Source organism: Salvelinus namaycush, chromosome 25 (assembly GCF_016432855.1).
Source record: "Salvelinus namaycush isolate Seneca chromosome 25, SaNama_1.0, whole genome shotgun sequence".
NCBI classification, from domain to species: domain Eukaryota; kingdom Metazoa; phylum Chordata; class Actinopteri; order Salmoniformes; family Salmonidae; genus Salvelinus; species Salvelinus namaycush.
In genome coordinates this window covers 41,203,324-41,216,937 of record NC_052331.1, presented here as the reverse complement: position 1 = coordinate 41,216,937, position 13,614 = coordinate 41,203,324, and the positions used below count along the sequence as shown (strand labels likewise).

General features: G+C 44.9%; 1 protein-coding gene across 1 annotated transcript in view; it reads left to right on the top strand.

Annotated features, from left to right (window-relative positions):
* Positions 1-13,614, top strand: part of cfap57 (cilia and flagella associated protein 57) — a 32,741-nt gene that overhangs the window by 5,884 nt on the left and 13,243 nt on the right. The window contains exons 7-16 of the mRNA XM_038963365.1: positions 461-600; positions 2,687-2,852; positions 3,040-3,153; positions 3,301-3,513; positions 4,031-4,204; positions 4,734-4,895; positions 5,258-5,413; positions 11,113-11,206; positions 11,709-11,899; positions 12,362-12,535. Of these exons, the coding sequence (XP_038819293.1) occupies positions 461-600; positions 2,687-2,852; positions 3,040-3,153; positions 3,301-3,513; positions 4,031-4,204; positions 4,734-4,895; positions 5,258-5,413; positions 11,113-11,206; positions 11,709-11,899; positions 12,362-12,535 (1,584 nt within the window). The remainder of the gene's footprint in view (positions 1-460; positions 601-2,686; positions 2,853-3,039; positions 3,154-3,300; positions 3,514-4,030; positions 4,205-4,733; positions 4,896-5,257; positions 5,414-11,112; positions 11,207-11,708; positions 11,900-12,361; positions 12,536-13,614) is intronic.

Sequence of the window (13,614 nt, the reverse complement as noted above, 5' to 3'; positions counted from 1 at the left end):
GGTTAGGTCCAGGTTAGGTTAGGTCCAGGTTAGGTTAGGTCCAGGTTAGGTTAGGACCAGGTTAGGTCCAGGTTAGGTTAGGTCCAGGTTAGGTTAGGTTAGGTTAGGTCCAGGTTAGGTTAGGTCCAGGTTAGGTTAGCTCCAAATGGTCCTATTTTGTCCTTCTATCCTTCCTACTGTCATTCCTTCCTTCCAATCCAGAGGAATATAGTTGAGAGCCTGAGATTGAGTGTGGATATGTCTAAGTGAAGTATATTGACCATATTGGTTTCCCTTTAGACAATCCTTTCACCCGTAATGGGCACTTGTACACTCCTCCCCTTTCCATTTCAAATAATTGGATTGGTGCATGAAAGTAAGTTAACAAGTGCACACTTTGAGCAGAAGAGTAGAGAATTGGGATGTTGAAAGGCTTGTGTGCCTCATGCACTAAACTCAATTTCTCTGTGTTGTCCACCAGGGGGAGCAAGCCCACTTTGAGTTCCTGTCCCACTCGTTTCACTCCAACATCATCACAGGTCTGTCCATCTGCATCCGCAAGCCCCTCATCGCCACATGCTCCCTGGACCACTCTGTACGCATCTGGAACTTTGAGACCAAGTAAGAGATTATCTCTTTTCTTTTCAATGGGAAAAATTTCAATCTGAATTTTTAGTTCACTTCCTGATTTGACTGAATTGAAATGGAATCGACCACCAACTGTGTTCTCCATTAGTGTACGTCTGTTGTCTCTAGATTATATATTTCAGCGTTTTTCATTCCATTCCATTCTATTCATATTGTGGGACAAAACTTGAGAATAGGGTGACCATATGTCCCGTGTTTTGGCCCATTGTCCTGCGTCCCGCAACCAAACAGTCATGTCCCGCATTTTATCAACAAATTAAAACACCACTAATTTACCAAAAAAGATATACAGTACCAGTCAAAAGTTTGGACCCACCTACTCATTCAGGGGTTTTTCTTTATTTGTACTATTTTCTACATTGTAGAATAATAGTGAAGACATCAAAACTATGAAATAACACATACTGTATGGAATCATGTAGTAAGCAGAAACGTGTTCAACAAATCAAAATATATTTGAGATTCTTCAAATAGCCACCCTTTGCCTTGATGACAGCTTTGCGCACTCTTGGCATTCTCTCAACCAGCTTCACCTGGAATGCTTTTCCAACAGTCTTGAAGGAGTTCCCACATATGCTGAGCACTTGTTGGCTGCTTTTCCTTCACTCTGCGGTCCAACTCATCCCAAACCATCTCAATTTGGTTGAGGTCGGGTGATTGTGGAGGCCAGGTCATATGATGCAGCACTCCATCACTCTCCTTCTTGGTCAAATAGCCCTTACACAGCCTGGAGGTGTGTTGAGTCATTGTCCTGTTGAAAAACAAATTATAGTCCCACTAAGCGCAAACCAGATGGGATGGCGGATCGCTGCAGAATGTTTAGGTAGACATGCTGGTTAAGTGTGCCTTGAATTCTAAATAAATCACAGACAGTGTCACCAGCAAAGCACCCCCACACCATCACACCTCCTTCTCCATGCTTCACGGTGGGAACCACACAGACCACACAGATCATCCGTTCACCTACTCTACGTCTCATAAAGACATGGCGGTTGGAACCTTAAAATGTCTAATTTGTACTCATCAGACCAAAGGACAGATTTCCAACAGTCTAATGTCCATTGCTCGTGTTTCTTGGTAAGAGACTTCTTCTTATTGGTGTCCTTAAGTAGTGTTTTCTTTGCAGCAATTTGACCATGAAGGCCTGTTTCACACAGTCTCCTCTGAACAGTTGATGTTGAGATGTCTCTGTTACTTGAACGCGGTGAAGCATTTATTTGGCCTGCAAATATGAACTTATCTTCTGCAGCAGAGGTAACTCTGGGTCTTCCTTTCCTGTGGTGGTCCTCATGAAAGCCAATTTCATCATAGGTCTTGATGGTTTTTGAGACTGCACATTTTCCGCATTGACTGACCTCCATGTCTTAAACTAATGATGGACTGTCGTTTCTCTTTGCTTATTTGAGCTGTTCTTGCCATAATATGGACTTGGTCTTTTACCAAATTGGGCTATCTTCTATATACCACCCCTACCTTGTCACAACACAACTGATTGGCTCAAATGCATTTAGAAGGAAAGAAATTCCACAAATTAACTTTTAACAAGGCACACCTGTTAATTTAAATGCCTTCCAGGTGACTACCTCATGAAGCTGGTTGAGACAATGCCAAGAGTGTGCAAAGCTGTCATCAAGGCAAAGTGTGGCTACTTTGAAGAATCTAAAATCTAAAATATATTGGTATATATTGGTTACTACATGATTCCATATGTGTTATTTCATAGTTTTGATGTCTTCACTATATATGTAGAAAATAGTAAAACAAAGAAAAACCCTGAAATGAGTAGGTGTGTCCAAACTTTTGACTGTTACTGTATATATATATACATGTAGGCTACACTCTCATTGTCCCTCATTTGAGTATTTTAAATGTGGTCACCCTACTTGGGAAATCTACGCTCAATTCAAACGTTAGTGCAAATCTCCTATTGGCTCCAAAGCATGATTTACACCAAATAGATTTATAAAAAGTACTAACCTCCTGGAGCGTAGCCAATCAACCACAGGTTTATATTAACACTGTGTTCTAAATGAGAGTCTTCTCCTCCTGCCTGTGTCAGTGTGCTGGAGCTGCATAAGGAGTTCCAGGAAGAGGCCTTCAGCGTGGCCCTGCACCCTTCTGGTCTCTTCATCCTGGTGGGCTTCTCCGACAAGCTGCGCCTCATGAACCTGCTCATCGACGATGTTAGGACCTTCAAGGAGTTCACTGTCAGGGGCTGCAGAGAGGTGGGGGAAGGGTTGATGTTGGGGTGGGGTGTGTGGGGTACTGTATGTGTGTGTGTTACAGGTACTCCATGTCAAAATAAACTTCCCTATAGATACTGTCAGTTTAACTAAATGAATTCATATTGTATTGTGATCAATGGAATAATAAGCCAGGTCTTGTTGCTTGTCTGTGTTTCTCTCTTGCCAGTGTGTTTTCAGCCATGGGGGACACATGTTCGCTGCTGTCAACGGAAACCTCATCCACATCTACTCCTCCACTACATTTGACAACCTCTTAAATCTGAAGGGCCACAATGGAAAGGTGTGTTTTCCCTTAACAGGAAAATGTATGGTCCTATACTCATCAAACATCATTTCCCTCAGAGACTGTGTATGAAACCCAGCTGACTGTCACTACTACGTCTCCCTGCTGTCTGACTTGTTATTGTGTATAAATGATGTCTGTCAGGTGCGGGCCATCGTGTGGAGCACGGACGACAGTCGCCTGGTGTCGTGCGGGATGGACGGGGCCGTGTACGAGTGGAACACGCTGAACAGCAAACGCGAGTCGGAGAGCGTTCTGAAGTCCTGCAGCTACACTGGCGTCACCATCTCGCCCGATGCCAAGACTATCTTCGCTGTGGGGACAGACTGTACCCTTAAGGAGATCCAAGACTGTCAGGTGGGATTGAGGTTATACCCTCAGCTAAGGGTGGTTCCCTAGATAACACTTTGTGCAACAACTTGAATTCTCCCTTGCTCTCCTTCTAAACAACATCATTTTTTTTTTTTTAAGTTTGCCAATGAGTCAAGTCTACAAAACTTAGTTTAGGTAACTGTGTTGGGAACAAATTGTAGTCTTGGGAGTAGAAAACTGCATTTAGATTGAATGTTTCATCCACAGAGATCCATTTCTATGGTTTCATCGATGAGAAAATGTGCAGAATGTTGGCCCAGTTTCATCTTTCTCCCTCTTCTCCCTCCTCTCCCTCTCCACTGTCAGGAGAGGAAGCCACTTCTTCCCCTGCCTCGCCACTGTGAGGAGAAGAAGCCCCTAGTGGGAATGACATGGTGTACTAGCGTGATCCCAGATCTGTTTGTGCTGCCTTGCCAACTATGGCCATAGGTGTTGGCGAGACAGCATAAACTGATCTGGGACCGGGCTTGTGCTTTGTACCTATGTGACAAACTGTTCTCAGATCCTTAGGGAGGTGGCAGCGGACGACGTGGCCTACACCACCATCGCTATGTCCCGCTCGGGACGGATGCTCTTCGCAGGGACCTCCATCGGGACCGTCAGGGCCATCAAGTACCCTCTATCCACACAGAAAGACTGGATTGAGTACCAGGCCCACTCAGGGGCTGTCACCAAGGTGGGTGTGTGTCATTTTGCCCAATCCCAGAACATTCAATTGTGGAGTACCTGAAAGATCTGTTTGTGTTGTCATTCCAACCCCTTTGGACTACAGTAAGATTTGACCATACAGCACAAACAGATCTAGGAATGTCCAAATCGTGTAGATCAATTGATGCTTGAGATCTATGATATCTCAGGCCAGACTAGGACTTTTCCACCACCATCAATAAAACACCAAATTATATAATTTCTCGTGGGAGAATGGTGTCTCATCCCTCCAATAGAGTTCCAGACACCTGTAGAATCTATACCAGGGTGCATTGAAGCTGTTCTGGTGGCTCCTGCTGGCCCAACACCTTAAGACACTATGTTGGTGTTTCCTTTATTTTGGCAGTTACCTGTACTGAATGAACAAATATAAATAATGATGATCACGTTGGTCTTGTTCAGTAAGGAGAAAGTGTTTCATAACGGAATGAAACAAGGAGGTATCACCTGAACACTTAAATAAAAGCTATTCTTATTATTACCTTGTCCCCACTCAGATGGTGATCACGTTCGACGACCAGTATCTGCTGACGGTGTCTGAGGACGGCTGTCTGCTCATCTGGAAGATCATAGACAAGGAGGGCCGCGGCCTGAAGAGAGACAAGGACATCACCTACGCTGAGGAGATCCTCATCACCAAGTCAGACCTAGAGGAGAAGGTACTGGCCATGATGGATTATGGAGAAAAAGAGGGCGACATACGGGAGAGAGAAAATACAGTTAAAACATGAGATACTAGCATGTCTTTTGATTTACATCTGGTTTGCCCATTGCTACTAATGCTTTGAGTTCCATGCCTCTAGTAGGATTATGTAAATGGTTATCTTCATCGTAGTCTAGGTTGTTGCTCTTGATCATGCATTGCCTTCCTACTCTCTGTCCCCCCAAAAACTATACTCTGTTCTATTCTACTGTTTTATTCTACTCTGTTCTATTCTATTCTGTTCTATTGTACTATATTCTGTTCTATTGTACTCTATTCTACTCTGTTCTGTTCTACTGTTCTATTCTACTGTAACAGAACCAGATCATGATGGAGCTGAAGACCCGTGTGGAGGAGCTGAAGATGGAGAATGAGTACCAGCTGCGTCTGAAGGACATGAACTACAACGAGAAAATCAAGGACCTCTCAGAGAAGTTTGTCCAAGAGATCGAGTCCCTCAAGACCAAAAACCAGGTACAACCAGTGGCGATTTTATCATGTATTTTAGCATGCCCCTTGGTGGGCAAAAAAAATACATGTGGGATGCATGCCAGCAAAGCCACTACACAACACAACACTAAACAATGCATGAATTGCACTATACCACTGCTACACCTGGCTATCAGCGGAGCCTTGTCTGGCAGCGAAACAGTTCATTCAGCCTCATCTACTGACTTTAAAAATAACATAGCTGATATGGCTGACTTACTTAAACAAATGTGGTTTCTACTGACAATTGAGATGTACAAACTATGGCATAAGGGGACGACAAGCGGATCAGAGGCAATCCGTAATTTTGATTAAGACATTCATGAGCGAGCTAGGACGGACGTAGTCAATATAACTATCTGTTCAGCACTTTTGAAATGTACAGCGACAGAATTCAGAACATGGTCCGTTCTTACAGTGTTCTCCCTGTACACCAAGTCAGAACCGTAGGATAAATAAAGTGGGTATATAAGCAAACAATAAAAGCTCTTACAATATTCGATGATTACATTTCTCTAAAACAAGTTATAGGCTACATGTGCACCACCAAGTCAGAACAGTAGGTGAAATTAAGAGGGGTAAATAGACCAAATTATTAGGGTGAGGCACATGGGCTACTAACATCTTACTCCTCAACATACACTTAGTATTACTTTCTTAGCTATAATATACATATCTCCCTAATATTACATCATTTATGCAGCAGCATACAAGACAATTTTGGACTCACCTTGTTGTGCTGTGCTCACTTGAACAGGAAGGTGGAGCGGCGGTCCTTCGTGGGCAAATTTTGTCATCAGTCTGGCATTCTCTGGATTTATGGTGCGTTCAAGACAACCGGGAACTCTGAAGAAAAAAAAGGTTGAATCATGATGACGTAGTGATCTTCAGGTCGTAGCTCTTGAAAGAGTCCCGAGTTCCCGATTTACAATTCCGTGTTGGATGAAAGTTCAAAGCTTATTTTCCCAGTCGTAGCTCGTTTTTCCCGAGTTCCCAGTTGTCTTAAACTCACTAAAGTCAGATTTTGAAGTTAACAGTTGATTTGAGCGCGGCACAAATCATGCTTCATTGACAGCATGGCCAGTGTTGAATGTTTATCATTTTAAAGCCCCTTAATCAGCCACTCCACTGAATAGCAGGCTAATGATTGCTTTGCAATGCTTTCAGTTAGCCACTGATTCCTTCCAAACCAGTCATTGTTGAATTGGCGATTTCCAACTTGTTGCGTAATGTTTATGTCCAATGGCCGATGAGCACCGATATTTTTCATCTATAATTTCTCTTCATTATTTCTCTTCATATGACAAGGATTAAAAGGATTTGTCAGTAGATTGTCGACTTGATTCATGATGATGACTGCTAGCTAAGATTTTGAAAGTATGATGTTGACATGATCAGTCCAATCAAAGCTGCTGTACATATAACGTGATTTGACGTCCTTTTATCTGTGGCCAATGACCTTAAGCCTTTTTGGATGGGCACTTCTAATGTAACTCTATGGGAGCACCCAATGGGCTAGATTTTTTAAGTCTACCCTTAGACTTGGCGGTGACGTAGTGTCCCCATGAGTGACAGAACACTGAGCCAATCACAGAGCAACGCTCCGTATTTTCTGCTGGCTTGCCCCACCATCACAGAAAGAATTTTGGAGCTGCCTTACTCAAGAAAACAAAAAAGAGACCATGTTTGTATGCTGCTTTACTAACTCAATGATATATATATATTTTCTTTTGCAATGTTGGCAAACTTATATGACACGTATTAATGCCAATTTATGATTTTTTGGGGGGCTAATTTGTTGCTTGGCCCACAGTTGCGGGCTGCGGTACAGGTTTCTGGGACAAACTATCACTGGGATATGCTGTGGATAGAGCTCTGTGTCACTGGGATATGCTGTGGGTAGAGCACTGTCACTGGAATATGCTGTGGATAGAGCTCTGTGTCACTGGGATATGCTGTGGATAGAGCACTGTCACTGGGATATGCTGTGGATAGAGCACTGTGTCACTGGGATATGCTGTGGATAGAGCTCTGTGTCACTGGGATATGCTGTGGATAGAGCACTGTGTCACTGGGATATGCTGTGGATAGAGCTCTGTGTCACTGGGATATGCTGTGGGTAGAGCACTGTCACTGGAATATGCTGTGGATAGAGCTCTGTGTCACTGGGATATGCTGTGGGTAGAGCTCTGTGTCACTGGGATATGCTGTGGGTAGAGCACTGTGTCACTGGGATATGCTGTGGATAGAGCACTGTGTCACTGGGATATGCTGTGGACAGAGCACTGTGTCACTGGGATATGCTGTGGATAGAGCTCTGTGTCACTGGGATATGCTGTGGGTAGAGCTCTGTGTCACTGAGATATGCTGTGGATAGAGCACTGTGTCACTGGGATATGCTGTGGGTAGAGCACTGTGTCACTGGGATATGCTGTGGATAGAGCTCTGTGTCACTGGGATATGCTGTGGGTAGAGCTCTGTGTCACTGGGATATGCTGTGGATAGAGCTCTGTGTCACTGAGATATGCTGTGGATAGAGCACTGTGTCACTGGGATATGCTGTGGGTAGAGCACTGTGTCACTGGGATATGCTGTGGGTAGAGCACTGTGTCACTGGGATATGCTGTGGATAGAGCACTGTGTCACTGGGATATGCTGTGGGTAGAGCTCTGTGTCACTGGGATATGCTGTGGATAGAGCACTGTGTCACTACGATATGCTGTGGGTAGAGCTCTGTGTCACTGGGATATGCTGTGGATAGAGCACTGTGTCACTGGGATATGCTGTGGATAGAGCTCTGTGTCACTGGGATATGCTGTGGGTAGAGCACTGTGTCACTGGGATATGCTGTGGGTAGAGCTCTGTGTCACTGGGATATGCTGTGGGTAGAGCTCTGTGTCACTGGGATATGCTGTGGATAGAGCACTGTGTCACTACGATATGCTGTGGGTAGAGCTCTGTGTCACTGGGATATGCTGTGGATAGAGCACTGTGTCACTGGGATATGCTGTGGATAGAGCTCTGTGTCACTGGGATATGCTGTGGGTAGAGCATTGTGTCACTGGGATATGCTGTGGGTAGAGCTCTGTGTCACTGGGATATGCTGTGGGTAGAGCTCTGTGTCACTGAGATATGCTGTGGGTAGAGCACTGTGTCACTGGGATATGCTGTGGATAGAGCACTGTGTCACTGGGATATGCTGTGGGTAGAGCTCTGTGTCACTGGGATATGCTGTGGATAGAGCACTGTGTCACTGGGATATGCTGTGGGAGCACTGTGTCACTGGGATATGCTGTGGGTAGAACACTGTGTCACTGGGATATGCTTTGGATAGAGCACTGTGTCACTGGGATATGCTGTGGATAGAGCACTGTGTCACTGGAATATGCTGTGGGTAGAGCTCTGTGTCACTGGGATATGCTGTGGGTAGAGCTCTGTGTCACTGGGATATGCTGTGGGTAGAGCTCTGTGTCACTGGGATATGCTGTGGGTAGAGCACTGTGTCACTGGGATATGCTGTGGATAGAGCTCTGTGTCACTGGGATATGCTGTGGGTAGAGCACTGTGTCACTGGGATATGCTGTGGGTAGAGCTCTGTGTCACTGGGATATGCTGTGGGTAGAGCTCTGTGTCACTGGGATATGCTGTGGATAGAGCACTGTGTCACTACGATATGCTGTGGGTAGAGCTCTGTGTCACTGGGATATGCTGTGGATAGAGCACTGTGTCACTGGGATATGCTGTGGATAGAGCTCTGTGTCACTGGGATATGCTGTGGGTAGAGCACTGTGTCACTGGGATATGCTGTGGGTAGAGCTCTGTGTCACTGGGATATGCTGTGGGTAGAGCTCTGTGTCACTGAGATATGCTGTGGGTAGAGCACTGTGTCACTGGGATATGCTGTGGATAGAGCACTGTGTCACTGGGATATGCTGTGGGTAGAGCTCTGTGTCACTGGGATATGCTGTGGATAGAGCACTGTGTCACTGGGATATGCTGTGGATAGAGCACTGTGTCACTGGGATATGCTGTGGGTAGAACACTGTGTCACTGGGATATGCTTTGGATAGAGCACTGTGTCACTGGGATATGCTGTGGATAGAGCACTGTGTCACTGGAATATGCTGTGGGTAGAGCTCTGTGTCACTGGGATATGCTGTGGGTAGAGCTCTGTGTCACTGGGATATGCTGTGGGTAGAGCTCTGTGTCACTGGGATATGCTGTGGGTAGAGCACTGTGTCACTGGGATATGCTGTGGATAGAGCTCTGTGTCACTGGGATATGCTGTGGATAGAGCTCTGTGTCACTGGGATATGCTGTGGATAGAGCTCTGTATTGCACACGCATTGCCCCAATTGTTCTGCCAGTACCACGGCACAACCTAACCTTTTTAGAGTCTGCACCTGCTTCCTGTTGACGCTTGATACTGTGTGCAGTTGAGACTGTTGTGAATGTGGGGAATAAACCCAAACATGCTGCTATCCAGATAAAGTACATCTATTGAATCAAGGCTGGTGAACTGCACTGCATTTAAATCGTCTTTCTAATACTATTGACCTGGGCCTTGAAATGAAAGGGATGCAACCAATAACAAACCTTACCTGACCTCTATTAGGCCGAATGCAGGGTACTGTTTGTGAGCACTAGACTACAGTAGAGAGTGAATATGTTTTTAGCAGGCTACTCGAAGAACAGATATCTGTTTTCCTATGAGTGAAGAAGCTAAACGAGCGCTTTGTGCAGACCACATTGTCATGCCCTGATCTGTTTCACCTGTCCTTGTGCTTGTCTCCACCCCCCTCCAGGTGTCGCCCATCTTCCCCATTATCCCCTGTGTATTTATACCTGTGTTTTCTGTCTGTTGCCAGTTCGTCTTGCTTGTTTAAGCCTACCAGCATTTTGTCTCAGCTCCTGTTTTTCCCTAGTCTCTCTTTTTCTCGTTCTCCTGGTTTTTGACCTTTGACTGTCCTGACCCTGTGCCCGCCTGACCACTGCCTGTCTCTGAGCCTGCCTGCCACCTTGGCCGTTGCTCTGGGTTATCGACCCCTGCCTGCCTTGCCCTGTCGTTTGCTTGCCCCAGTGGTTACAATAAACATTGTTACTTCACACATTCTGCACTTGGGTCTTACCTTGATTCCTGATACACATCTCTTATAGGAAAGCAGATATCTGTTTTCCTATGAGTGAAGAAGCTCGACGAGCGCTTTGTGCAGACTACATCTCTTAAAGGAAAGCAGTTGTTTGTTCTTCAAGTAGCCTGCTAAAAGCAGATATCTGTTCTTCAAGTAGCCTGCTAAAAGCAGATTCACTCAGCTATTGCCTATTTCTCACAATCATTACTGTTTACTCTAATGCAGCACCTGGTATGGGACAAATGTGCAGATGTTTGTTTGTCAACACAGTACATTTTCCTTTGAGAGAACCCTTCATTCAGGGTCGTGGTCCGTCTGTTGTGCTTATATAGACATGCATATTCACAGCCTATATGTTTATATACATTATTCAGTTGCGGAGCTGGCTTCAAATACTATTTGAAATCATTTTGAATACTCTTATCTGGGCTTGACTGAGCTTCCCTGTTTCAACAGAACCAATAGAAAAAGTTTTTAAAATGACAAGGCAGGCTAAAGTAAACGTTAATTGATGAAGATAATTGAACCCAGGTCTGATCTGTTGTGTTGCAGGTCCTGAAAACGGAGAAAGAGAAGCAGGAAATGTCCCACCAGGAGGTCATGAGGGAGGTCGTGGAGAAACACTCCAGAGAGCAGCAGGATTTCGGTAAGAGAGAAATAAATTAAAAATCTACGTAACCACACGTGAATGCAATTTCTTAAGATTCAATAAAATATTCTGAAACCTTTTGACCTTAGCTGAATGTAACCTCTTAATACTTTACAACAGAACTCACCCAACAGAACATTCAGACCAAGTTTTGTATTCAATAACCCTGCTGGGCCCCGTATTTTACACCCTTCACGAGTAGTGGGTTTGATTCCTGCATGGGCCACACCGTACGGTGTAAACTGTTTAAGGTAAAGGTGTCTGTTAGAGGAACATTTTTTATAATTTTTTTATTTAACTAGGCAAGCCAGTTAAGAACAAGTTCTTATTTACAACGATGGCCTAGGAACAGTGGGTTAACTGCCTTGTCCAGGGGCAGAACGACATATGTTTACCTTGGCAGCTCGGGGGATTCGATCTAGCAACCTTTCGATTACTGGCCCAACGCTCTAACCACTAGGCTACCTGCCGCCATGTCATCATCTTCGTCATTCCCCAGAGTCGACCAGTAACCAGAAGCTGATGCTGGAGTACGAGAAGTACCAGGAGCTGCAGCTCAAGTCGCAGCTCATGCAGGAGGGCTACGAGCGGCAGCTGCAGGCCATGGAGGACAGCAAGGGCCGCGCCCTGGAGGAGCTCACCCTCTTCTACGAAGCCAAGCTCCAGGAGAAGATACTCATGCTGGGCCAGGTGAGGGGGGGTAGAGGGTAGGGACTGGGGGTCTGGGGGTGGGCGGATGGGGCTAGGATGTACCCTGGAGGGCTCACCCTCTTGTACGAGGCCAAGCTCCATCACAAACTGTCATCAAAGATACTACTCTAGAAAATAGGAAACTCAGGGCTTCTTGATCTATCAAATCCACGTTGTCATGCTGCATCACGCGGTTGATACTGTGGCTGTTTCAACTACAGCGGGTAAAGAGGAACACACAACGGTAGGCTATAGCGAATGTAACACACCAAACCACACCCGCAAAACAGCTCTCGCTCGTGGCTTCTAGCATTTCTTAATGAGCAGGCGGAAAAGCCAAGTTCAGCCCCTCTTTAAGCTTATCATATTTGTGTATCTAAGTTCTGATTTTGTGTGTGTGTGTGTGTGTGTGTGTGTGTGTGTGTGTGTGTGTGTGTGTGCGTGTGCGTGTGTGTGTCTCAGTGTCAGGACGAGTCCAGGCAGCAGGTGAGGGAGTTTGAGGAGTCCAAGAAGCAGATGGAGGAGGACGGAGACCGGGAGATCCAGGACATCCGCATCAAGTACGAGAGGAAACTACGGGTAGAGAAAGAGATCAACCTGCGCCTGAAGGGAGAGACGGGCGTCATGAGGAAAAAGGTGAATGCAAAATAACAGTTATCTTCACTCTTTCGTTCCCCACTCGTATAATAACTCTAATCCACTCATTATGTAAAAACCAGACCACAGAAAAACAGAGAACACAACGACTTATTCATATCCAGTCCTCGAATGTCTTTGAAACAATGGGTTAACTACATTCAGTATTCCATGATAAAATGCTTTTTTAGAGCTTCCACATACAGTATGTTATAGCTTCCACATACAGTATGTTATAGCTTCCACATTCAGTATGTTATAGCTTCCACATTCAGTATGTTATAGCTTCCACATACAGTATGTTAGAGCTTCCACATACAGTATGTTATAGCTTCCACATACAGTATGTTATAGCTTCCACATACAGTATGTTATAGCTTCCACATACAGTATGTTATAGCTTCCACATACAGTATGTTATAGCTTCCACATACAGTATGTTACAGCTTCCACATACAGTATGTTATAGCTTCCACATACAGTATGTTATAGCTTCCACATACAGTATGTTATAGCTTCCACATACAGTATGTTACAGCTTCCACATACAGTATGTTACAGCTTCCACATACAGTATGTTACAGCTTCCACATACAGTATGTTACAGCTTCCACATACAGTATGTTATAGCTTCCACATACAGTATGTTACAGCTTCCACATACAGTATGTTACAGCTTCCACATACAGTATGTTACAGCTTCCACATACAGTATGTTACAGCTTCCACATACAGTATGTTATAGCTTCCACATACAGTATAGACTGCTACAATATATTATATCTATGAAATATCTGTTCTATAATCTATTGAATCTCCACTTCTCATTCACACCCTTTAAACATGTCTTCTCTCTCCTGTCCCCCTCTCTGTCTTTTTCCTTCTCTGTCTTCTCCCTTCTCTGTCTTCTCCCTTCTCTGTCTTCTCCCCTCTCTGTCTTCTCCCCTCTCTGTCTTCTCCCCTCTCTGTCTTCTCCCTTCTCTGTCGTCTCCTCTCTCTGTCTTCTCCCTTCTCTGTCTTCTCCCCTCTCTGTCTTCTCCCCTCTCTGTCTTCTCCCCTCTCTGTCTTCTCCCGTGACA